The sequence below is a fragment of the Phaethon aethereus genome (genome assembly GCF_964289735.1).
Source record: "Phaethon aethereus genome assembly, chromosome: 4".
NCBI classification, from domain to species: domain Eukaryota; kingdom Metazoa; phylum Chordata; class Aves; order Phaethontiformes; family Phaethontidae; genus Phaethon; species Phaethon aethereus.
Window position 1 is genome coordinate 59,314,948 of NC_138578.1, and position 27,678 is coordinate 59,342,625.

The 27,678-nt window shown below is 41.4% G+C and overlaps 1 protein-coding gene across 1 annotated transcript; it reads right to left on the bottom strand.

Annotated features, from left to right (window-relative positions):
- Positions 1-2,874: 2,874 nt before the first annotated feature.
- KLB (klotho beta) lies at positions 2,875-22,889 on the bottom strand (the record flags this gene model as incomplete). The annotated part of the gene is made up of 5 exons (XM_081999380.1): positions 2,875-3,236; positions 5,707-6,850; positions 8,425-8,693; positions 12,597-13,104; positions 22,152-22,889. 5 exons carry the CDS (start codon positions 22,887-22,889, stop codon positions 2,875-2,877), a joined length of 3,021 nt encoding a protein of 1,006 aa, XP_081855506.1.
- Between the last annotated feature and the right edge of the window lie 4,789 nt (positions 22,890-27,678).

Sequence of the window (27,678 nt, forward strand, 5' to 3'; positions counted from 1 at the left end):
TGGTCAATAAAGAAAACCAAGGACTTTATCTCAGAGTTCAGGCAGAGCTTATTGCCAAGTTTCACCACCAGTGGTTTGTGTCACCTGGGGATATAGCATGCTCTGTTTCCTGGTGACTAATCCTGCCAGGTAGCCATGTCTCGCTGGGATTTTGTGCTAGTTCTGTGCTGTGGTAAAATCCACGTTGTCACTTGTCATGTTTGATTTTGAAGAGAGAGACACACAAAATACTGGGGTAGTGCAGAAATGTACTTTGCAACAAGTGGCTAAAGCTTAATACTGAGGAAAGCATCTATGCATGCCTAAAAAATAGAGAAAATGGCTCAAAGCACCTCCTTGCATGGTTCTACGGAGTTCCACGGGGGTGTGCAGTACCACACCCTGAGCCCAGAGAAGCAGTGGTACTAAACGTTACAGACATGGGCTTTGTACGTGGCCTGCTTAACATTTCCAAGATGGGTTCTTGTGTGAATTGTGTGGCTAAAGGAGTCTTCCAAAATTCTCTGTGCTCCTATAAGGCACAGGGAATTCCAGCAGCATTTCCCTGTGGCGTGCTTCAGTTTGATTCCCCAGCTGCTGCCAGTGGTAATCCGTCAATGTCTTTGGGTGATGGAAGGATGCACGCACCTCTTGATACCTGTCCTGTTTGCTGTGCTGGTAGAATGTTTTCTAGGGTAAAAGGGGCCAGAGTCTCTCATCGTTTTACTAGTGCTTACCTTTTGAATTAACCTTCTGTGATGTTGACCAGTACTTGAAGTAGAATGGAGAAACAGTCTCCTGCATTGATGAACTGAGACTCGAGTTTGGGTCAAGTATTGGGAGTTTGGGGTTCAGTTGATTGCTCGTATCCTTGAAGTCGCAGTTTCATAAAGTTTCTAGTAGTCCAAGTCTAAGTAGCCATAATACTTGATCACTTATGTTCCTATTTATCAGAATACGTTACTATTTACCTTGTGCTTGATGCTCATTCATGTGTTCCAACACAGTTGGAAAAGACAATGTGTTTATATGCCTCATCCCTTCAGAAGCACTGGGGTACATACAAAGTGCATCTATCTGTTTTGGCGACCTTAAGACTGCGGTAACTAGCCTCTAATGGGAACAGGTTGGGGGTATCGCTGTGTCTTGAAAATGGTACTAGCCACTGGAAAAGAAGGTTGTAAAGTGGAAGAGGGCAGTGGGAATTTAAACTGATGCCTCTTTTTGCCCTTCCGTTTCTAGAGCAGCTTTTCTACCCCTCTCCAGTGGTACCTGTCTGGGCAGCGATGAGCTGAGCATGTGTCGTGATGCCACGACTGAAAAGGCTGGCTGATGTGAATTCTAAATGATGGTACAGTTCATGGGAAGAACTTGTTGGGGTCATTCTGAGGTGACCAAAACCAGACCAAAGTAAACCTCTGTGTTTGGTCCCTGAAAAGTTTAAATGAGGTAGCAGGTTTATTTATCCTTTAAAGCCATTATGCCTGGGTTGGTAGCTTTTGTTTAATGCAGTAATAGCAATAAACTCTTGTCATGGTTTTATCCCACTTGTGGCTTGCCCTGGCACTTGACCAGAACTAAGATGATAATACATATTTATTTCTATGAAAAAGTGCAATTTAAAATGATATTTTCATCACTCTCTTGAGTGGATTAATAGTTAACGATTTATTTTTATGTTCTCTGCTAGTAAAAATTTTTACGGCTGTCCCATTTTGGAGATGAAAAATAGTGACTGTATATGTTCTGGTTTCAGCCAGGATAGAGCTGGTTTTCTTCAGAGAAGTTAGTATGAGACTATGTTTTGGATTTGGGATGAGAAACTGGTGATAATGTGCTGATGTTTTGGGTTGTTGCTAAGTAGTCAAGGACAGTCCAGCTTCTCGTGCTGGGCTGCCAGCGAGCAGGCTGGGGGTGCACGGGGAGCTGGGAGGGGACACAGCCAGGACAGCTGACCCAGGCTGGCCAAAGGGATATTCCATACGACGTCATGCCCAGTACATAAACTGGAGTTGGCCGGGGGGTGGAAATCACTGCTCGGGGACGGGCTGTCGATCACTGGGTGGTGAGCAATTGCTGTATTGGGCATCGCTTCTTCTTGTACATTCCTTTGTTGGTATTATGGTTGTTGTTTCTTTCTCTCTGTCCTATTAAACTGTGTTTATCTCAACCCATGAGGTTTTTTTCCTAATTCTCTTGTGAGCGGCTGCGTGGTGCTTAGTTGCCAGCTGGGGCTAAACCATGACAGTATATTATTTTGACTTGTCTCCTGTGGGTCCAGTTACATTTGCTTAAACCATTGACATCTGATTTCCATCCAATACATAAGAGATAATAGCTATGTTGGTCAATAATGGAGTTAACTTGGATTTGTTTTTTTAGAGGTCTCTTCAGAAGCTGGGCCAGCACATTTCATTCTTGGTTTTGTACTTAGTTGAAAGTTTGTGGGTTTTAATAACATTTTTATTTGTAAACCCTAACAGCTGCAGTTTCACACTCAACAACATGAATATACATCACAAGACACTTTGGTCTGAAGAGGTTCACAGAAAAGTGCATATCAGTTCTCACAGCTTAATATCTCTTTTCAAGTCTAACTGCTTGAAAGGTTAGTCCAAGGCACAGGAGAGTCGTAAAATGTTCGTTCTTGTTTTTAAATAGATGAATTTATCATCTTCTATGTACTGAAGGTGGATAAAAGCCATTTCACCAGAAAGGAATGTCATCATAGCTGCTCTTCCTGTGCATAAGATTACTTTCCGATTTCCAGCTAAATGCTTGGGGTGTATGACTGGAGTGACTCGCGTAGTGCTTTTCTACACTTGTCTGATCTGCATCATCCTCTGTAGAATGCAAACTGATGAATTTCACTGACAGTGGGCTTGTGCCCCCTTTTTAAAATGAAACACAGATGCACTGGATGCTTTTTGCCTTAAAACGTTTTCTTCTTTTTCTTTTGTGAAAAACAATAATGGTTAAAAGCAAGATAAAGGTAGAGAAAAGGCAGCAGGCAAAGAATATTAACGGTTTCTTCTGAGAAATAAACAAGCAGAAGCTACACTGCTTTTCTTGGTTGGAGGGATTGCAGATTGAATAGTCAGCAGGAAAGCCGTTGTTGCTTATGAGGTTATTGTAAAATTTTATTGAAGGCTTTCCTTTTGAATCTGAAGTGAAAAATCCAAATCTGGGCTTAGATTTTTCTTCAGTCAGCTTAAATGCATAGTAGCCTTTAATCTTGACTTTATCAATGTAGTATGCTGGGAAGGGGGGAAGAAAAAAAAAAGAAACAAACGTTGTTAGTAAAACCTTGCATGACATGGAAACCTTCTGGTAATGAGTTCAGATTTCAAATTATCAATTTAAAAAGCATAATTGCATCATAAAATATTTACTTACACTTACCACTTCTAACAATACTCCACTCCCACTATCTTAATCAAGTAGAAAGAATGCATCATTGTTTAAAAAGAAAAAAAAGTCAAAATTTGGGGATTTTCTGGTCCTACTCTGTGGAAGCTGGATTTGAACAGCGTTAGAGCTGGGAGCTTGCTTTCCTGGGAGAAGCCAGGCGCTGCTCTTCTAGCCGCAGTGACTCAAGGGGACCAGCATCTGTGCCGTGAGAGGAGCTTTCCGAAAATTCCTGCCCTCTTCCAAACCCAGCTGCTCAACCCTGCAGCACTGTATGTTATGCATGACTGTATGTTATACTGCTGCACCTAAGTGTGGGGTGAAAATACTAATGAAATCATAAATAGCAGTCTTTCGTGAGTGAACATCTCTCCAGTTCATGTGTAAGCAGATAGCATAGTTGGGGATGTGGCCCAGATTAAGCAAGAATGTTGTAAATGGGTGGGGGATCTTTCTGTGAGTACTACGAAGTATCATGCTGTCTGAAAATTAAAATGGCAATACTATCATGAGTGCCTTTTTAACAACTTTTCACTTTAATAATTTATTGTTCTTTTGTTTGCAATGTGAAACTAGCACAGAAAATAAATCAGCAAATGCTCATTAGTCCTCTAGTAATTGAGAAAGAGCTAAGCACTCGAGGGGGAATGCTCTGTTTCTTGTTGGTGTCTAAAAGTAATCTGAAGCCATGCCTAGCCATGGGTAAGATCCATCTCATTTTTACCTAGCTAGCTCCTAGAGAGGAGGAACCAGGATATGTGCAGAGGGATCTGGACAGGCTGGATCGATGGGCAGAGGTCAACTGTATGAGGTTCAACAAGACCAAGTGCCGGGTCCTGCACTTGGGTCAAAACCACCCCGTGCAACGCTATAGGCTTGGGGAGGAGTGGCTGGAGAGCAGCCCAGCGGAAAGGGACCTGGGGGTGCTGGTTGACAGCCGGCTGAGCATGAGCCAGCAGTGTGCCCAGGTGGCCAAGAAGGCCAACAGCGTCCTGGCCTGTACCAGAAATAGTGTGGCCAGCAGGAGCAGGGAAGTGATTGTGCCCCTGTACTCGGCACTGGTGAGGCCGCACCTCGAATCCTGTGTTCAGTTTTAGGCCCCTCACTACAAGAAGGATGCTGAGGTGCTGGAGTGTGTCAGAGAAGGGCAACGAAGCTGGTGAGGGGTCTGGAGCACAAGCCTTATGAGGAGCGGCTGAGGGAACTGGGGTTGTTCAGTCTGGAGAAGAGGAGGCTGAGGGGAGACCTCATCGCTCTCTACAACGACCTGAAAGGGGGTTTTGGCGACGAGGGTGTTGGTCTCTTCTCCCAAGTAACTAGTGACAGGACAAGAGGAAATGGTTTCAAGTTGCACCATGGGAGGTTTAGACTGCGTATCAGAAAAAATTTCTTCACTGAGAGAGTGGTCAAGCATTGGAACAGGCTGCCCAGGGAGGTGGTGGAGTCGCCATCACTGGAAGGGTTCAAAAAACATGTAGATGTGGCCCTTCAGGACATGGTTTAGTGGGCATGATGGTGTTGGGTTGGTGGTTGGACTTGATGATCTTAAAGGTCTTTTCCAACCTTAACGATTCTGTGATTCTGTGTTGCAGACTATGTTTGGGGACAGGTGCCCCAGAAGAGCTTTTAGACACCCCATGTCCTGATCAGGGAACTCGCTAGTGCTTGCCAGTAGGGAATAGTGAGTGCAGGGAAGTATCGTATGTGTGGTTTGGGCTGTACTGGTTCAGGTACCCAGGCCCTTCTGGGTATCCTATGGCTTGCTGCTTTCCTTTTAGTGTTTGGTTGGAGGAAGAGGGATGGGAGGGGTGAGGTCCCTGTGGCATTTCTCATACAATAAGCTATTGCTGCAGATCATTGCCTTGAACATTTTTGTCCTCTACCTCCATAATTGTTACTACTTTTTCTCTAAAGCAAAGAACTAGATTTCTGTAGGTGCACAGGAGAAAGCAAGTAGTGGAACAGGAACTAGAGTTGGACTCTCCCTTCACAAGTAGCTCCTCAAAAATGCAGTGACCTGCTGTATTTCTTCTATATATCCCTCCAGGATACATAGTCCAGGTCTCCGTGGACTTGCTTGTGCTTTCCTGCCCAGTGACTCTAGCTCAGCCAGTAAGTAAGCAGGCTGCCACCTTTCTTTGTAGAGCAGAAAACAGAGCTGTCTCTTGGGAGTTTGTCTGAAGTACCATCTCCTACTAACTTCTGCATAACCACTCTGCTGTATATGCATGACCTGAGGGCTTAGCTGCTTGCTTAAGCAATGCCTGGGTCTGTGCCACGGAAATGGCTCTGAGGAACTTGAGTCTATCATATACTCACCTTTTAAAACCTCTTGTACGTATTTTCCTAAGTAATAATTTCGAAGTTCGTCGTTGTCTAAGGACTGGTCATCTATTCCGTTTGCTGTGATGTAAACATCGATGTCACCGTAAGTTTTTTTAATCCACCTGAGAACTTTGCGCACTCCCCAAGGCACCACTGCCAGGCGGGAAGGGGAGCTCAGGCAGGTGATATCCTGCAGAAATTGGATGTCACGATCAAATTCGTACTGGCTCCCATTCTGAGGTTCGTGAATGACAAATCTGGTGGTGAAATGATTCAGCGCGTAAAAGTCAGCTGCACCTTTGACGAGCTGCTTTTCCTGGCTTGTGAAAGACGGCAACGAAGAATACGAGAGGCCTTTTCTGTTTTTGAAGCCGATGTATTCCCTCATAGTAGCTGGATAGTCCCCAGTCTTAAATATGGGATCGGCAAACCAGCCTATTTCAAACTGAAGAAACCTGTTGGCCGCTTTTGAATGAGATTCAAAGTAGGGGTTGGCAGGCTCAGCCCAGTCTGAATGCAGGGACAGGGACACTTTGCCATACTGAAAGGACCGGTACTGCTCATCATATATTTTCCAGGCCATGGCATGTGCTATTAATAAATTGTGTGCTGCCCGGTATGTGTCATTGCTGCTCCTATTATAGACATCGCTTAGCCGGTTAGGCTCGTTTATTGTAATCCAAAGTTTAACCAAATCGCCAAGTTCCTGAAAACACAAAGCTGCGTAGTCTTGAAAAGCGTAGGCAGTAGACTGGTTCAGCCAACCTCCTGTCTGCAGCAAAGGACCTGGCAGGCCCAGGTAGGCGTGAGTTGGATAATACAACGTGACCATGGACTGAACATTGAGCTTCAGTACTTCGCTAACCACGCATCTGTAATACCTGAGAACTTGCCTGTTGACCACTGACAAGTCTCCATTGGGTAAAATTAGTGACCAGTCAAGTGCAAATCTGTAATGCGTGACTTTCATTTTTTCCAGAAGGTCAAGCTGCTTTTTAATACTGACAAAATCTGTGCACTGTGCTGGCCGGGTTTTTAGCTTCACCCCTTTAACTTTGTGCAGGAGCCCATCTCCTGTGACGTTCCAGAGGTACAGGCTGGAATCACAGAACTGTGGTGAGGAAGCCACGGATTCTGCCTGTGAAAATAGAAACGATAAGTTACAACGGGGTTTAATTAAATGGGTGCCTGCTCAGAGTCTGCATTTCTGCCTGTGTTTGGCTGTGGGGATTAGTGCTGGATGTCAGGAGGTCCCGCTCAGGTGCTCCGAGGGGAAGAGGATCTATACGGACTTTGTGCTAGTGGTTGTCTTACCCGTGCTGTTCTTTCACGTATGGAAAACATTAAAATTGCACTCTCCTTTCTACCTGGAGAACACACTGGCGTTTGCCCTGCCACCAGCCCGCACACGTTTTTGCGCAGGCACACCTCCCCGATGGAGGTCACTCTGCGGGCATGCAAACAGCAGTTCCCAGGCAGCTGGCAGGGGAGCGGGGTGGTAAGAACCAGGGGGTATGCGAGCCAGGGGTGGATTATTTTGGTACTGCTGCTGAGATAACTCTGTGAAACTGTGGCACAGCGTTCTGTGGTCTTACTGGTAGTCCTGCCTATGCAAACATCTGACACAAACAGCTTGCAGTGTTCATTATCAGTTATAGCTTTACTATTTTCTACTAGTTAACAAGGTGTAGCACAGGAATTTTTTTTTATGATTCCAATTTTTTTAAAATACTTTTTGTAGGATTTGTAATACAATATAGCAAGGTTTAAAATATTTAATCTGATTTTTTTCTTAAGAAAATGGACACTTCTGTGCTGTATATTTCCTCAAAACGATTATCAAAATATGTAGAAGCTTTTTCCCCCCCCCGATGGTTGTCAGTGAACAGGTTAAGTTACAGAGTTTCGTTATTTTTTGAGGCTGATGTTGGTCATTGGACTAGCTTTCGGTGTGCGATGACAAAAAGTATCCCAACGCTGGCCATACGTACGGTTGGCTTGTCTACCACGTTTAAAGTAAAAAGAGATACCGTAGGAACCAGTTTGGAAAAAAGGTGGTATGATCTGTTTTCAAATGGGAGCTCAGATGGCAAAAGCTGATGTTTTACTGATGTTGGTTATAAGTCTTTCTAAAGAACGGCTTGTTACCCACTTGTGCAAGTGGCCCTTAGAGCCAGGCTCAACCCAGGGAACCTGCTGCTGCCTTGTTCAGTAGCTTTAGACAAGACCTCGAGCCTGCAGGCAGCTTACAGCAGGTTACAGGTGTAACCACCTTGTCCCTGCCCTGTGCCACTCTCTGTCGTGCCGTCGTAGGCACCCCTCTGGCCACGCCGTGAACTGGATTGGGAAACTCCCCTGGTTGAAAAATAACCCGGGAACAATCGGTCGGGGTCAACTTCTTGGTCTGAAATTTCCTGATCTGATCTGCCACGTGGAGACACGCGCAGAGGGAATGCGAGGGAGGGCCAGCCTTGGACGGGCTCCTGCAGCAGGGTCCGCTGCCGCAGGAGCACCAAGCACTCTGCGACTAGCGCACCCCAAAGCCTGTAAAGTAGATAAAATTGAAGCTATGCAATTACGAGTAGGCTTAACTTCTGTTTGCAGCGTGCATTGAGATTTCTGAACGAAACATGCTGTACACAGTCATTTATTTACAAAGTAAAGTTGTTGATTGCTCTGCATCCAGCAGTCTTCCCAATAATTCACGCTTACCTTAAGAACAGATTCGGTGATACCCCAGGAGAAGTCACAGGAGAACTGAGCTTGCAAGCTTGGGGTAGACTCCTTTGGGAAGAAGCCATTTTCTTGTATGATTTGTTTATAATAAAGTGCAGATGACTTGGGAATCCTTTCCTTTTTTTCGCTTTTGAAATCCACATAAAATAATCCGCGTCTGATGTTGTAAGCATGTTGCCATTCAAAGCCATCAAGGAGTGACCAGGCTGTGTAACCGAACACATCTATGTTGTCGTATTTAATAGCTGCGTAAGAGAAATATCCATGAGTCTTAGATTTAGGTCTCTAACATATGTAAGGGATAATTTATGAGAAAGGTCTGTTCAATTTGAAAATCTCAAGGATATTCTAAATGCACATAGGGTTATTGGCCCATTGTAAGTCATTGCAAAACTGACAGACATTAGATATCTTAGTTCTTATTCATTAAAAAAAGCAGGTACATTACTAGTTTCTTGTAGTTCCTAAATTACTGTAGGATGCTTTATTTCTACTTTGAGCAAACATGAAATCATAGAATCACAGACTAGTTTGGGTTGGAAGGTACCTTTAAAGGCCATCTAGTCCAACCCCCTGCAGTGAGCAGGGACATCTTCAACTACATCAGGTTGCTCAGAGCCCCGTCCAACCTGACCTTGAATGTTGACAGGGATGGGGCATCTACCACCTCTCTGGGCAACCCGTGCCAGTGTCTCACCACCCTCACTGTGAAAAATGTCTTCCTTGTATCTAGTCTAAATCTACCCTCATTTAGTTTAAAACCATTGCTCCTTGTCCTATGGCAACAGGCCCTGCTAAAAAGTCTGTCCCCATCTTTCTTATGAGCCCCCTTTAAGCACTGGAAGGCTGCAATAAGGTCTCCCCAGAGTCTTCTCTTCTCCAGGCTGAACAACCCAACTCTCCCAGCCTGTCCTCACAGCAGAGCTGTTCCATCCCTCTGATCATTTTTGTGGCCTCCTCTGGACCCGCTCCAACAGGTCCATGTCTTTCCTGTGCTGAGAGCTGGATGCCACATCCAGATTTAAAGCTGCATTTGATGATTTGCAAGTAATATATATCAATAAAATTAGAGAATAGTGAGTAAAAATTAAAGGTGCAACAGTTGATCTAGTTTGTGACTTTGTATTTGTCTTGAAGCTAAAACTTTCTTATTGCTCTATCTTTATTTGAAAGATCTCTGCAAGTTCTTAACATTTAGTAATGTCTGTTCAGCTTCTAAATTGAAAAATTAAATGTGTCAGTATGGGACCTGTCCTGACTTTAGAAGAAGCTGGGTTGATCAACCCAGAGACAGAAGTGCTTGTTTTTTTCACAGAATGGGTGCAGCACATGCATATTTCTTCGGTTAATCTTAACATCCCTCCACCTTCTAAAGGAGGATTTTGACAGACAGATGGATAGCCATATTCTACCTGTAGTCAGCTGGGAGTAAGCCAAGGAATACAGATGAAGTATTCTGATTTAAAGCTCTACTCCCACCCAACATTGCTTTGCCTTCTTTTCTCAGGACGTTTCAGTTTGCCTAATTTTATGTTTCCACTGAACTTCTTTGCCTTAGTCGCACCATGCCATGACTTCAGCAGGAGGCAGTTTTGCGCTGTACTTGTGTTCATGCAGCAGAGTCACAAGGTACATACAAGCAGTACTGTCATAGTCTAGTACGATATTTTACTAGCTGCTGGATAAAGAAATCAGAAAGCCCAAGAGTTTGCAGTGTAAGTACATGAGAAACTGATAGACAAGACCAGAAAACTTGGCCTTGGAGATGAGGGAATGCAATGAAGCAATACAATGGGATGCATCTTCGAGAAAAGCAACTTCTAAATATTAGGGAAACCACGGGAGAAAGCACAAACGTGTGAAAATATCAAATGCAAAACACGGTGGTGGAGAATGATGCAGAGGACAAAGAGATAGGCCAGAAGGGCCTTGTAAGGAAAGATGAGTACTTCATGTCTGCGATGAGGAAGGCTGAATCAATGCAAGTAGACATATAGGGACAGGATAAGCGACAATTATTATTTTTTTTAGAAGCATACTGAATGGATGGGAGCTAAGTTTGATTGTCAGAGCAAAAGATACTACAATACTCGAGATGGTGCATGCCTAGATGAGAATTTTTGCCTGTTAAAATGGGTAGGGGGAAAAAGCACTATTTTCTGTCTATTTTGTGATAAGAAGAATTAATAGCTAGGCAGGTGATAGGTAGAGATCCTGTGGATCAGCATGAGAGTACATTTGTCTGCAGTGACAGTGAAAGGAAAGGGCAGAAACAAAAGTCAGGATCCTCACTGAACATTGGAGCGGGGGTGAGAAAATCCGCCTAAAAACCAAGGGGATGTTCCTGGGAGCAGGACCAAGGGGCTGAAGGTAGGAGAGGTCAGGAGTTAATTAAGCTCCCTGTGTCATCAGAGGTGACAGCCACAGAAGCAGATCTCAAGGAGTTTCTGCGTCGTCTATAGGCAGAGCCTTGGAGTCCCTCTGCAGAAGTAATAATAGTTTCAGTATTTACAGGCATATGCATGCCGCTAAGAAGCTGTAGTTTCAATTGCATCCTTGTACCATATCTGAGGTCGCTTCATTCCAACGGTGACGTTATACATCACGTATTTTCATGGCTCACAGTGCCGTGAGCCACAGACATACAGTGCAAAGTTTACAGCGCTCTCCTTGAAGACGCGCACGAGAGTCCAGCGCCTTACAGCCCGTTACGTGCCATCTTAACAGCCACCATCCCATTACAATTTGGCCTGTATAAATGATGTTTTGAGGTTAACAGGATCTAATTGATTTTGCTGCAAACAAACAGCAAATTTATGCCTGACTTCTCTGCAACGACAACAAAAAAAGAAAATATATTCCAAATATTATTCCTGATCAGACAAATTAATGTTTGCTTCACAAAAAATGTATTAGTTAAGAGATAATCCTGTATTTTGAGGCAGAGTTTAAAGTATCTGCATACATAAAAATGTAGATGACAATTCTTGAGAAGTAGTTATTGGTTCAACATTGACCAGGTATTTCAGAAGCGTGAATCCACAGATGGTTATTACAGCCAGGTCTGCTGTAGAGGGTTCAAAAAAAAGAACACGCTACAGATTTTCTTATGTATGTGTCCAGAAACCTACCTGTTCCACACCTCCAAATCCAGGCCTGCATCTAGGCTTTCCTGCTGTGTCACTGCAGTATTTAAAATATTATAAACCAAATACTGGAATGTAACCTCCTCAAAATCTGGGAGAGGACGTGTCACACAGTTGCGCTATGTGAAGTTTGCAGTTTGAACTGTATACCTGGATAATCTTCATTTGGAGCTTAATTACATTTGTTGGTGATACAGTAATTCCTGACTCGGTGTCAGAATAAACGAGTACTGGTGTTTTCCCTTTTCTGAGGGTAAGAAAGGTCTTTGTAAAGGGATCCGAGCCATCCCATCACTGCAGTGTGGCAGCAGCAGCGGGCAGCTGCCCCTCTCCCAGCGCCAAACCTACAAACTGGGTGAGTGGGAAAAGAAATACTGCTTTTGCAGAGGCTGTAGGTACTAACAGCGTCTCTATTTTATACGAAATTAAATCTTTTGCCTTCAGAGAGCACCCCTGTACACTGACTTTATGAAGGGCAAATGCCAAGACTAAAAGTGTGTCTTTAACACGCTATCTCTGTTGGGCGTGCAATCATCCTGAAGAACGATTGCCCTGCTCCCGCTGACTTCCTTCGTGCATTTTATGTTGGAGTAGGATCCCAGCACGGCAATGACAGTCTGTAGTCACTGTCTTGTTTTCCTGCTGTCAAGGTATGTACCTGTACTGTAAAGGTTTTACAGTTGGGCTGCCAGCACTGAAAAGTGATATCAAATAGATTTGTTTTCATTCATTTCCAACTCAGTTTTTCCACTTGTTTAGTTTTAAAATCAAGCGCAGGTGTTGGACTTTAGCTTTCTGGGACAGGGACTATGGTTTTTTTCTGTGTTTGTACAACACCTAGCACCAGTAGATCCTGATCCATGACTTGTACTCATGCAGTATAAATAATTAATAATTAACTTAGTTGCCATTATCTCTTAAAAAAAAAACCAAAACATTACAGAGCTAAATATCAAAAGATCTTAAAAAGCTCTCCGAAAATCCAACAACTTGTGCACAAACCTTGTAAAACCTTATTAATGAAGTTTTTCATCATGTAGATGGCTGTGGTGTCATCTGTTTTCACATGGCTGTCAGTGAACCAGCCATTCTCTGCAATCAAGATTCGAGGACTGTTATATTCCAGTTTAATCCAGTTCAGTACTTCTCTCAAATTGAGTGACAAATTTTGTCCCATTTTTGGTAGAGTGTTTGGAGGTTTAAAGTTATTAGGACCAAAGGAAAATGCAAAGAAGTCAGCTGTTCCCTTTATGTAGTTTTTCTCATCCTCAGTAAAGCGTGGCAAAAATGAGAATTCGTTTTTCAGTTCTTCTGGATAATCGCCGTCCCCATGGATGGGTTTAGCAAACCATCCGAGTACTCTCTCCATAGACTGCTGACATTTAGAAATGTCCAAAGCATCTTCCGATTTGTTAGGTTCGATCCAGTGGGATCCCAATACTATGGACATCATCCCTTTCTGAGACGGTTGAAAGCGTTTTTTGTAGTTATGCCAAACTTTTGCATGAGCCTGATGAGAGAAAAATAGCATTAAATTGTAACTCTCTAATAAATCTCTGTGTGCGTAGGCAGCTAGACAGGCAGGTAGCCGCATCTGATTCACGGCAGGCTTCTCTGGAATCTTAACACACAGTTAGGGCACGCTAATTACTCCGCACAGTTGTAATGGGCAATTACTGTTACACTGCAAGGTACCTCAAGATGACGGTAATGCTTAGTATCTCGTGTGCACTGTTCCTATGACACATTAGGGTTGTGGCTCTTTGCTTTTAACATAGGTCTTAAATTTCTCGAGAGGTCCCAGCAGGGATGTGAATAGCGGTTACATGGACACTTTGGGACTAAACTGCTGTCTAACGGTGGGATCTAGATGGTCCCGTCTAGGTCTTTCTCTGTCAAGCGGTGATTGCTGATACCATTAAAATTTTAAACCATCCTTACAATTGTTCCATAAATTCTGCATCTCAAATGATGTGTCCTTTGTCAGTGTTGGCTGTCTGCTATTAACTGCTCTGTGCTATGGGGGTTGCCTGGATTTATTCTGATCAAACCATGTCCACCCCATCCCCCTTCTCGGGATACACTTCCATTTGCTTTAGTTCGGCCTAATCGTCTGAGTGTGTGCTCAACTTTCGATATTTGCACAGTCCCTGGGTGTGAAAACTTAGAGAAAGGACCCAGCTGCAAAGTTTGAACCCAAATGCCAAGTTTCACGGTTCTGTGTGAGAATTTTGATCCAAGTTCATTTCTTCTTTGAAGCGTCTATAATAATTCTTCTGCCTGTACATGCAACAGCACAGAATGAAGCTTATTCATATTAAGTAGAGAACAACAACATTCTGGTTTGAGAAGGAAATTTGGTAGCAGTGTCTTATAAGATCTATTGGGTATGGCATGTTTTAGTACTTATAATCAGTCAAATATTGATTGCCCTAGAACAGACAGAAGTTTTGCTATTCGTGTTAGTGCCAATGAAGGCATATCTTTTATCGCATCTTAATTCCATTTTTCTGATTATCATCATGTTTTATAAAGCTTAACGTTGTCACACAACCAGGATTATCTTCAAATGTCACGTTGTTAGTTACTTAAATAAGAGAATACAGCAGTCAAAATTTACACCAAAAAAAGGAATGCATGAGAGACTGAGGAGCCACTAGCACTGCCAGAGTCCCATAGGAAGCGGGGAGAGCCAGGGTGCCAGAGAAGGGTGACTCTGGATCGCAGCGTGAATCACGCCAGAGGATCTGACACGAGAGGGGAGCTGACCTCTCCCAGCCGAGGAGTTGTCAAGTAACTCGGGGTTTACATCATTCCTGACGTGTGGCTCTACGCTCTTAAGCTGGAAAGAAAACATCTGTTTGCACCCAGAAAAAACATTGAGAAGCACTGTAAAACACTTAGCGTGCTGAGTTAGACCAACATCATTACGAAGCCAAACAGCGTGTCTTACCTTTGACAATAATTTCAGTTAACTTATCTGGAAACACACAGCCTTGACAGTATAAAAAACCGGACGATCTGATGTCAGGTAGATATTTGGTTAAGCTAGGGAGTACCAAAGAATTACAGTTTGTGAAATTTTGTGTATCAGTTGTTTATGGTTTCTAAGGTCATGCTCGTAACATTTGTTCAAGGTCTGTCTTTGAAAATACTGATAAAGTAACATTAACCTTTGAAATGCAGGTTCCGTAGCTGAAAAGGGAAGTCAGCAAAATTGTACTCACGAGACAAACTGCAAGACACAGCTAAAATATCATAAAACGGATTTCTTACCAGTCTCATCAGAGAATGTAAGTGGCCAGTGCCATCTCCTCACTTACCCTCACCGTCCTCTCCTGAAGGTCTAGCCCGGGGCGGGTGCTGGGGACGGGCTTGCTTTGTTCTCTGCCTCTAGTGATTTCTCACCTGGTTAGTTTTTTTTTTTTTTTCCCAGACACAGGCTACTAACGAACACTGTTTAATGAAAGGTATATGGTTGCGTTGACTCAACAAGAAAAGCCCCGCTGAAGTCAGCTGTATTATGCACAGTGCCAAGTAGCATCACAACAGCACCAGGGCAATCTCAGAAATCACACATTTCTAGGTGAAGTGGAGAAGGACAGCTTTGCCAGAAAAACAACTAATTAGAATGCAATATTGACAGGTAAAAGACAATCTGGGACAACTCACTGTATTCATAGGCACCTTCAAGAGGTTGATTAGAAGTACGTAAAGTTACTATTAAAAACGTTGTCTACAGTAGAGAATACAGCCACAGGTATAATTCTACAGGAGTAGACCTGTAGTACTTTACAAATAAGTAAACTTAATATGAGGCAAGATAGGACCCCCATACACAAATTCATGTGTGTCACTGATGTCTCACTGAGGCTTAATGCTACCGAAAAAAAGTCACTTGTCTATAGTGAGGGGTTTTACAGATGTAGTAGAGACAATAGCATTTGCTTGCCTATAATTCTGTTTTGAGTTGTTAATTATCTGTAAAGCAGCTTAACATTCTCAGATGGAAGGTGTTCGCTAAGTGCAAGCTATTGTTGATGGAAGCAACTGATTAATATAATTTCTTTTGTAAGACCACATATGAAGCAAACATCAATTTAAAAGCTGTATCATACATCAGTTTGGCTATTTTGAGTAAATCTTGACTAATCTTTTTTTTCAGTTAGAGTTTAATCCTAATCTTTCACTTTCCTTGCTAGATCAAGGACAAATGTCAAGGCTAAGTACACAGTGAAAGCAGGATCAATACTGCGTATTTATTCTAGACACATATGACACATTAATTTCAGCATATCTTCCTGGTATTCATATAGAAATTATTCCATAGACCTGAAAGTCACAGAGAGTGACTAAGTCAGTTAGTATTAACCATGTAAAAACGCTAGATAAGCTAAGTCAAGTTAATAAAATCAAGACAACAGTATTGTTCTCCTTTCTTCTTGAAATATTCTCATACGCCTTCAAACTCTGATCCTGTAGTTTATCGCATACATATGCAGCAAGTTTACTGTTGAAAGACCAATACACTCAAATTCTTAAGATATATTAAAGTCAAGCAATTTTCCTTGAATGTCTCAGCAATGAGCACACAAAACAATGTCAGGGGTATATGGAGTTATTTTAGTGTGCTGGAGAGCAAGAATTTAGTAAAATTAGAATTTTAAATTAATTTTAAAATAAAATTATTCTGGCTTTTTTTTTAATTGTTTGGGTTTTGAATGATGAAGAGCTAGAATGCAGAGTCTGTTGATGATGGTGTTAAGCATCACTGTAAAAGAAGGGCAGGTGTGTGTGGCTTATTTGGAGAACATATTTCAGTTCAAGGCCCTTTTGGTCTGTGGTAAAGATGCCATGTAGTCTGTAGAGCCCTTATTTTGCAAACTGACTCTGAATCTCAATCCTTGTTAAGGAAAAAAGGGCTCTTGAGATGTAGGCAACTAAATTTCTAAGAGGGTGGTTTGAAGGACTGAGACTTTACTATCAAATGTGTTGTATGCTAACCGTCTTGCATTTGGATTGTGTTTTTCCTGATGATTTCCAAGAAGTGTAAGAAAGCTAACCTGAAAATAACAAATCATACAAAAAAGTGTGAATCAGTGCTGAACTTTACATCATCACTGGCGGCTACTACTGTTTGAAAAATCTTCCAGCAAAGACATGTACAAGCATAGAAAATTCGGCTGTCCACCCTAGAGCCCTACTTGGTGGAGACAGATTTCCCTCCTCCTCCTGTAAGAAATACAGGTACTGGTGTAGCTTCATCTTTCTAGATCCTGAGGAAAGGAAGGATCTATGGAGAAAGGAGGAGAGGAACTCTCTCCTCTATCTCTAGAGGAGATCCTCTAGAAAGGAGGATCTTCCTCCATCCTTTGGAGGAAGAGAAGAAAGTGTCTGGCTGGATGGAGAGATCAGAATTATTCCTCATTCATGCAGCAGAGATTTGTTTTTAAGGAGAACGAATTATGGGATTTCTCTGGGACATGCTCATCCAAAGATCCCAAAGGCAGCAGTGTCCACAAAGAGATCCTGGCATAGTGAGAGCTACCAAAGAGCTCGGAGAAACACAACTGGGCACAGAGATGAACCTGATCTGTAATGGATCTATATGAGAGATAACCATATTTGAAAGGGAATTTATTGCCTTTTCCCAGTATGTGATATAAAGGTGTGTCCAGGAAGAACATTTTTAGGGAGATCTTATTCTCCTGGGCTTGTCTGCCAGATGGAAAGCAGTGTGAATGATCTTTAACGGGAAAAAACCAAAAGTCCCTTTCCGCCTGTTACGTAGCCAAGGCAGAACTGCCCAGAGTGCACTGATACAGAGGATGAAAAGAAGGCAGCTTCGTCTGCAGTTTCTGATTTTTATAAACCTCAATCTAAGTATAAGAGAACATAACGAGATCCAGAGAAAATGGTAATAATATATCAAGTATATATCTCATTTGGCTCCAGCCACAATGATTCAGCTGCTTTCTATTTTCTTGCTTCGTGTCAGATTTATTTACTGTTAAATCAAAGAAATCCATCTAATTTTTCTGTGTGCAGTTTTTTTTTTCTCTGCCTCAGTATGACAGCTGCCTCAGGAGCAAGCTTATAGTTTTTGTATCTTCTTTGATGTGTCTTTCAAATGTCCCATGGCAAGTTACACGGTACCGTTAATTGTTTTCCGATTGTGCTGGTTTTGGTGGGATAGGGCTGATTTTCTTCACAGTAGCTGGTATGGGGCTGTGTTTGGATTTGTACTGGGAGAAGTGTTGATGATACAGGGATGCTTCCATTACTGCTGAGCAGGGCTTACACACAGCCAAGGCCTTCTCTGCTTCTCACCCCACCCCACAGCGAGGAGGCTGGGGGTGCACAAGAAGCTGGGAGGGGACACGGCTGGGACAGCTGACCCCAACTGACCAAAGGGATATTCCATACCATATGCCGTCATGCTCAGCATATAAAGCTGGGGGAAGAAGAAGGAAGGGGCACATTTGTCATTATGGCATTTTGTCTTCCCAAGAAACCATTATGTGTGACGGAGCCCTGCCTTCCTGGGGATGGCTGAGCACCTGCCTGCCGACGGGAAGTGGTGAGTGAATTCCTTGGTTTGCTTTGCTTGCATGTGCAGCTTTTGCTTTACCTATTAAACTGTCTTTATCTCAACTCATGAGTTTTCTCACTTCTACTCTTCCGATTCTCTCCCCCATCCCACCGGGGGAGTGAGTGAGCGGCTGCGTGGGGCTCAGTTGCTGGCTGGGGTGAAACCATGACACCGACGTTTTTGTGAAGTACAGTCTCCTTTAATGAAGAAAGGAGATACACTTTTGATCGACACTCTCCATCTGGTATAAGATTCCACATGTTAGTGGCAATAATCATACAACCGAATAGAGATTTATCTAAGTGAACCCCTTAGCAATTTATAATTGATAAGCATCAAACTTCAAATTTCCTATTCATTTCCATGGAATTAGTATCAGGTCCTTTAAAAAAATCAGTAGCAATTATCACCCTCTGTGTATGAAAAAGCATATATAGTAACATGCAAATATGTTTTTTAAATTGAAACTTCCAGTTCTTCTTCTGTGGATTATTTTCCCCACGTGGATCTCCTAAGCACCCTGCTTAGCAGCCTTTGCTTCTGCATTCACCGGCCCTCTTTATTGGTCTTGAATAGCAAGACCCACGTAAAAGGCAGGATTGTCTCTCAAGTAGATGTATGTGGGCCATTCCCTTAAAGGGATGCAAGGCACCGAAGGAAAGCACGTGTTACTAGGTGATACAGCATCTGCAATGCCTTGTGCTAGCCAACACCACAGGGATCTGGGGCTTGATGAACATGGACCAATCCTACTTTTTTTGAAAAGCCTTCATAAGATAATTATCTACCTAATTACCTACATAATTACCTACATGTATTCATTCACAGAAGCAGATCATTTTTTAATCAGTTCTGAAACGCATGGACTTTTTCCTTATGCCAGCCAATCATTTGAGTTTTAAGATGTTGGATTTCTTTAGTCTACCAAATCTGATACTTGAAAATTAAGAGAAATTTCTTCAGCGCCTTCTTCTAAGATGCAAAAATCTCAGCAACTTTCAAACTGTTCTTACAATAAAATTGTCCAAAATAAATAAAAGCAGAGGTTTATGGTTTGTTACATTGTTTTCGTGATTCTACGAAGCCTAGCTTCAGTTTATGATTGATACATCACATAAAAGCACTCCTTTACATAAATGGTGATTGGTTCTCACAACACCGCAGCTGCAACGGTGCAGGGGTAAATGAAACTAAAAGTAGGACTCATGAGAGAGCTTCATTTAGTTTATCCAAAGGTACTACAAAAAGGCTTGAGAATGATTATTCAGCCATTTGCTGTGTAACAGAGTGGTGGCCAGATTAGTTTCTTTTGAGCATTACAGACCTCTTTTTCCTGCTCAGCATATTTAATGGGTGAACCTGGTGATGTATGGAGAATATTGTCTTTCAACAGCCTGTCCAAAAATGAAGCTCTGACATGGACAAGAACGTGGCTCTTCCTAAACCCATTGACACACATGGGAATCTTTTCAACAGCTTTAACAGGCTTTGCCTCACACTGTCAGAACCTGACATTTTTGTTGGTCTTTTATTTTTGGGAGGACATTTTTGGTTTGCAGTGGTAAATTAGAAGGTAGCCATAATCCATAATACAACAGCTGAGAAACAGATTTGCATATACCAGTCATGAAATAAAAAGCCATGTGAAATCTCTTTAAAGAGCAATTCTTATAACATTCCCTGCTTCTCAAAAGGAGAGACATTTCAGAACAAATTAATCCTGATTATGCATCAATACATTATATTAATATGGTATTGTCAAGAATATTAAACAAACTGCACATGTAGATACCCACAAAACTCTTTGAGAAAGATTCTGGCTAGTTGGCTGGGAACATGTAATACCACCTATGACTTCTGTGGAATGACTGGCTTTAATTACATTTTATTAAGAAAAAAATAATTTATATATATAAGAAGAGTTGACTCATGTCAAATGGTTCCTCAAGAGCTTCCATTCCACCTCCAACTCCAAACATCAAACTCCAGTTCCTCAAATACATTACTACAAATTTGAGATTCTTCATAAAAGACCTAAAATCTTCAGAAATTCTATAGTGCCACAGGAGACAATTGCTAATACATTAGGTAATATTCATGGGGATATAAGAAAGATACAACATGAAAATAATTTCTCCTAGAAATAATAAAAAACTAGTTAATGGATTGTGTGTTGCTGAAAGTCTCATTAACTCTTTCATTTAAGGGATTGATTTTTATACTCAGATTCACAGACTTTAAAGCTAGAATGAACTCTTAGATCAAGTCTGAGATTTAAACAATATTGACCAAGGAACTTAGGTCAGTAATTTGTATGTCACACCCAGCCGTGCTGGGCTTCCCAGAAGTCCTCAGCAGAGGCACAGCTCCCTATGTGCTGTGTGCTGCTTACACCCATTTTACAAAGTAGGAAAATGCAGAGGCTGCCTACTTGGTACCCCAGATTTGATTGTGCCACTCAGAAATGCAGGCAAGCAATGCTGTAAACTTACGTCGTACCTTTTACATGTTTTAGATCAAATATATTTTATATAGCACTTGACAATAAAAAGAATGATTAAGCATCAGTTCTCTTTGAGATGCTTCACAAACCTCTATAGTTAAATTGTCCTTGTGCTAAGTCTGAAATCAATGACTCAGGATGCTCGATGACTTTTCTATGTGTGAAACTTCTATTTACTGCAGTGGGAATTTTCTGAAAAAGGAGGTTCTGCAGGTTCAAGCCCAGAAGCAAATACAGGAAATAGAAATGGTCAGTCGCAGAATACTTTCAACCACTCTGGCAATTCCTTTTTTCCCACATGCATACTTCTTTCTGTAGGACAAATACATCCAGATTTATTTGTAAATTATATTTATAATGTATGGTAGGTAGTAGAAAAGTTCTCTTCCTGACAGCTAGGAATAGTTTGTGCAGAGCTAATTATACTAGCTGCTCTATCAAACAGAGCAGGATAGCGACCTGTTCTGTAAACTACTTTGAGCACTACAGATGAAAAAAAAAGCTGTATTGATATTGTTAATTTTTATCTTAAGCTGCTGTTATTGGAAATTGTTTTAAATTACAGTACGAGAAAATAAGAATACAAGCTGCTATGCATAGCAACTAGCTGCTCTGTAGAATGAAATTAATAATCTATCGGAGGAAATGTTGTAAACTCTGTAATGCTGTTGAGATTACCAGGAACAGCGTCTGCACTTTCTCCTTAAAAAATACGACACACTTCCGATTTTTCTTTTTGTCCTTCCCAAAGAAAGAATATAATGAACTGAGGACCCAGTACTGCAGCTGTTGAAGCTATTGATCACGGGATCAAGCCTTTTGGATGTGTAATTCTGTAGAAGACAGCTGATAAATAAAATAAGACTGATATAAAAATTACAACGCTGAAAACATCATGGAAATAATGTAATTTTGAAACTCTCAAATACTGAAGGGGACATTCATTTTCTTCCAAACCCCAAGAACTGCCGACCTTGCTAGTTCAGCGATAAACATTTTGCAATATGATCTTACTAAGATAGAACTAATCATATTTATATATACATACTCTATTGCTAGTAGAATTAATCCAATATGCAAATGCAAATAAATTTCATTTTAAAGTAATAGAATAGTCATTTCAGTGTAGCCAAATGAATGGTCATGTCAGTGTGTTTAATTAAGTGAAAAGAATAAAGGAAAACCATGCTCTTTAATAGCCAGATTTTGTAGGCAAAGCCTAGTTTAAATAAAGTAATAAACAAGCACTTTAAAACAAATAGTTACTGAATCAGCTGTTGTGACAACAACAATAAAATCAACAAAAGGATTAAAAAAGAAGACTGCCTTAGCTAAGAGCTATTTCTTGGTGTTTTCACATTCCTTGATTTTTTTTTTTAAACATTGACTACCATCAATATATACTTCCCATAATCTCCCATGGCGTTGCAAGATCAGTTTGTAAAATCTTACTATACTGTACCTTGATCAAATTGTGTCCTACAGAGTAGATGGTTGTTATTTTCCCTCTCTCTCCAGGAGCATGAATGCCTGTGCCATACCCATGCCAAGCAACTAAATAAGGATTGTGCATTGTAATCCAATACTTAACACGATCCCCAAAGGTCTGGAAGCAAAACGTGGCATAGTCATTGAAGATATCAATTACTGATTCATTTTTCCATCCCCCATATTTTTCTTGCAGCATCAAGGGCAGGTCCCAGTGGTACAGAGTAACCATGGGGTCAATATTTCTGTGGAGTAGAGAGTCAATAAGGGTGTTATAATACTGGAGTCCTTTTTCATTGGGAGCTGCTACCACTCCAGTGGGAAAAAGCCTTGACCATGAAATTGAGAACTGGTAAAAAGTAACTCCCAAAAAATCCAGGGCAGACAAATCTTGGTCCAACAAGGTGTAACTGTCACTGGAGGCATCTGTGCTGCCAGTGTCCCTGAACTCCGAGTGGATGAAGTGGTCCCAGATGGAGGAGCCTTCCCCGTCCTTCCTCCAGCTGCCTTCCACCTGGAAAGCCCCTGTCCCTACACCCCAGAGAAACTCTTGGGGGAAAGTGTCAAACAAAAACATCTGTGTTTCACTCACGGGGCTGAAGTGGGGGTCCTTTTTCCACACAGATCTTCCCTCTCCAGCAAGCCCAGTAACTATCCTTATGAAAACTAATGTCCAAAAAGCAACAAAACTCTCCAGTCGTCGGCCGCACATTATGCTGGTTTATAGCTCCAGTGTTAAAAGTCAGATTTCTTTCACTGACGGCAAAAAAAATCCATTCATTTGCCGCAGTCCCCGCCGTGCAGACTGTCTTCATTTGCAACAAACTGCTGGAGTGTCTTACCAAAGCTTGACTAAAAGCTTGTGATCGTAAACGCCCTGTCAATGATTAGCCTGAACTGTGAGACCTAGAACGGGTCAGAGAACGGCATAATTTTTAGGGAGGTGGCCTCTGTATGACCACTGAGACACCTAGCTGGCTTCTTCCTGCAGGAAAATAGGTTGTCTGAACAATATAAATGCTTGTAACTAATTTATCATTATTTAAAGCTCAGTCATGCAGGTGGGAGAATAGAGGTGACAGAGGGTGCTAAGAAGCTATTACATCCTCTATTCCTCAGGCAGCTGTATCTCGAGGAAATGTGGCAGAAATATAATTCTGACTACATAGTCTCCGATTAAAAGGTGATTTATCTTTCTGTATAATTGGATGCCTGGAAGGGCAGTGCATCATTCCTCAGCCCTGCCCTACTCAAACATACTCCTTCTGCTGAAAAATTCTCCCTGGACTCGTGGGAAATTTTGCTGTGGACAAGAGATGGATGCACATCCCACTAACCATATAAAAATGCAAAGTAAGTCAATTTTCTTTCAAACACATACAACTGTTCTTCTATCCTACATAAAAGCCCACTGTACAGCTCTATGCACAAAATTAACAGGGGTCTGTTCCAGTCCTTAAGCAATTTCCCTGGATTTCTTCAAATAAATACAATTAGCAAAGATAATTAGCCCTCGAAGATGCTGTTTCAGGACTGATTAATTTAACAATCTCAGTATATGCAGCTGGGACATCAGTACAGAGAGTACCTTACAGAGCAGCGATGCAATATCATTTTTTAACATATTTCAAATTACAGCAAAACTACATGCACTGAGATATAGCCCATTTACTAAATACAGTAAGACCAGCGCCTGCCATTTTTGCTTTTCTTGAGGTACAGTAATATAAAATGTATCCACACCTAGACCACAGTTGCTGAAGAGATTCGCAGAGCACGGTAGCAATGTGAAGTAACCTCACATGCAAGAAACATGTGCGCTGAAATCTGAACATGGGAACAACCTACCACCCAAGTATAGCACTCTGCTTGGATGGATTAGCCCTGCTGGCATGTAGGAGATGAAAGCCCAGGTGGACTGCTGGGCTACCGCCGCTGGACTGCTCCTGCTACCGGTGAGAGCCTGCTTGCAGCACTGCGTGATGCCATTGAGACATACTGTTAGTGTAACCATAAAGCTGGTTACGCAATAGAAGATGTAATGCATTTCATTAATTTGTTTTTGTGATAACTGACAAAAGCTCAGTGCATGTCTGTAAGCATTTCTCTGCAGCGCCTTTACAAGAAACACTTTCACCATAGATGAAGAAAAAAGCTCCCACTGATGTCTTCTGCACTGCAGATCCCTGCTGGTGGGGTAGCCATGCATCTAACAGGAATCTGTCCCACATAACAAACCCAGCACTCCTCGGCTACCTGAAGTAACCACGCTTCCCAGCCAAGATCCCACCAAAGGCAGCTTGGGAAAGAGGTAGGGACTGTACCCAGCTGGTCTACAGCATATACAGACATGTTTCTTTTTTGTTCTACGGAATAGCATTTTAAAATGCTAATTTGGATAGTTATCGCATGAACATAACCCTTCTACTTAAACATCTAAAAGCTTTGTTTGTGTGTATCGTACTTTATGAAAGAAACCCCAACTACAAGTTATTACTGATGCCACTATACTCCTAAAGCAGTTAGTTACCATGATTACCAGATGCTTGCGTTCAAAACACTCACGACAGCTCTGCAATACCATGGTAATGTGCTGGCAAAGTAAAGACGATAGGCTTCTCCCCACTATCTACAGCAGAGTTAGTACCACTGGCATCTTATTGCAGACAATGTGTTGAGATGTGAAAGGTGCAGCAGGCACTTGTGCTCCCAGACGTTTGATCTGGACAAAGTTACGAGCTGCATTCCTTTCCTTATTACTGATATGACTGGGAGCACGCTGTAATCAAGGTTTGAAAATGTCTTCCAGTATGAGGCTCTGAATCCAGTTTCTTACTGTTTTATGTTTTTATATTAAATATTAAATATTTTTAATATTTAACTGTTTGGGCTGTAACATTACTCGATAAAATTAAAGAGGAAACAATTTAACTGATGAGAGTCATAGAGTGACTGGAATTTGGAAGGAGGTTTTGATGAGCTGAGCGAAGAGTTGGGGAAAGGAAATACTGTGACTGTTAATTTGGAAAACACTTAGCACAGATGAGTGAGATGTGATCCGGGACTGTTGAGAAGTGAGGGCGCAAAGGGAAGAGGAAGGAATTAATTATTCCACCAGCTCAAGCGGCAGAGTCAGTACCGGCTCCAACCGACGCTGATGCTGTAGGTGGAGGTCAGCACCACGCAGGCCAGCGGGATTCCCTGCCTCCGGCTGTGCCCTTAAGGAATCTGCTTTCAGACTGAACCAAGGCTGGGAGAAGCTCTGGTCTCCAGGGCACTTGCCATTACTGTTACAGTAGCTGGGAAGCCCAATGACTCTGCAGTTCAATTAGCTATCAAATTTCCTTTTCTGTCCTCGCCTCTGCCAAGGCAAGTGATTCAAGTTACGAAACCTACTTTTCACTAGACCATTCATTATGTATTCTCCTTGTTTTAGGGGCTCGGCTTGAAAACCTGGGGTTTGATCTCCAGAAATGCCGAAGACGTCAGCTGAAAGGAGTAGAGTTTTGAATCTCTGCAATGTTAGGCAGAGTATCCGAGTTAAGACACATTCATTCTGCCTAGATATGCAAATGAAGAGAGAGAAAAGACCTAAAGACAAAGTTCACTTAGAAAAAGTGTAATGTTTACATTAACATCAGCTGCTCAGCTCCACCAGTGTTCGGTGCTCAAAAAAGCACAACTTATGTAATTGCCCTCAATAGTGTGATGCAAATCAAACACTTACCTTTACCTTATACCTTTACCTTATACAGCAAAAACTGTTTGATATGGGATCAAGTATTTTCTAAAGACACATAATTGTGATGGATACTATAGAAAGCCTCATGCAAATAGAAACCAGACCACAGATTTGGAAAGAATTTTTGGAATTTTTGGTCTGCAACAAAATGCTAATTCCTGTTCTACAATGTGAGAGAAATTCAATTTTCTTTACTCTAATAAGCAAAATATTCCCGACAGGATTCCTCCAAAATACAGCCTACCATCTAGTAAATGGTATTTTAATGTCTATTAATGCTACTTAAAAAATACAGAATTTAACCTGAAATTTCAATTTCAGGAAATATATTTTTGTTGTGTTTTCCTAATAATCTCAGCATTACCTTACCATATTTCCTTAGGACAATTCCTGACCTGAGAGGTCCTTTGGACACATATGAGTCTCAGACCAGCTCTGTTCCATTATAAAAACTTCTTAAATGATCAAAGTGTGTTGTCCTCTAAAACATGTGAGAAACACTGCCTCATGGACTTCTAAGTTGCAAAAGTATCTCAGTGTTAAGTTACAAGTATCTGCTTTATGCTTCAATTAAGTTTTGAATAATTCAAACCACAAATTTTGTAGAGCAGTAAATAAAACATTGCTTCAAAAGTTGCAATAAAAGTTAGATTTCAATTCCAAAATTGCCTCAACATATCAATATACAAAACATTGAAAATAAAATAAACAAGAAAATATTAACAAAAAGAAAACAGACCAATATATTTTTTATTTCTAAATATAAGAAAATGTATTTTTTCTTATAAACAACCTCCTCTCAATAAGCAAGACAAAGCCTTTGTTAATAGTAACAACTCTAGCTACTTCTTAAAGGTTTTTCCCACTTCTAGTGGTTTCATAGCCATGGACGTAGAAACAGGTATCCTCACTCAGGAGTGAATTATAGTCATTCCAGGTATTCAGTCTGATCTCTTTTCATAAAGGGTTAAACTCTTGCCTTCCAAGAAACCTGAACATGTCATAAGCCCCCATGCAGATACTGCTCTGCTGGATGTTATTCTAGGTAGCTTTATCAACTACAAATAGAGATAACCACCGGCAATAATTCTTCTAGCATTATTTAAACAGTTTGTCTGGCTTTTACAAACACCAGCCATTTTAACTACTCTTTAGTTCTGGTATCAGGAATACGCACAGCTTTAAAAATTACATCACGAGATTTAAATACGCAAACACAAACATATCGCTGGAGACGTTTTTCTAAAGTGATACCGGTTTTGTTTGCATAGCTATTATAGTTGAGCACATATGGAATAACTTGCAAAAAGTACTGAAAAGCACAGCCTGTGCTTGTTCGCTCTGTCATGTGTTTCTTATGCAGAAATCCAAATTCACAAGCTATGCTAATATGGAAATTATAAGAATCCACCTGACTGTGGGCAGCATTTCTATACAAACAGGGTCTTAAGATTACTTAAAGTCCAATTTAAAGAATTAAACAGGAATAGTAATAGGTATGATTAACATTCATGTCTTCTCAGATCAGACAAAAAGATCTGCCTTTTATCTCTATGTAATTACCTTTGCTGGAGTTTGACCATGCCACCGAGTAGGCAGTCTCTTGAAGGGAAGGTATACAAATGATAGCATTGGAAATTGCACTGAGACAAGTATAAATTGAGCTTGTACTCTTTTTTAATGAGTTGCTTTTTAAATCTATGGCACTATCATAAATGCCACAAATTCAGTGTCCCCCCCCCCTTTTCTCCACAACTAG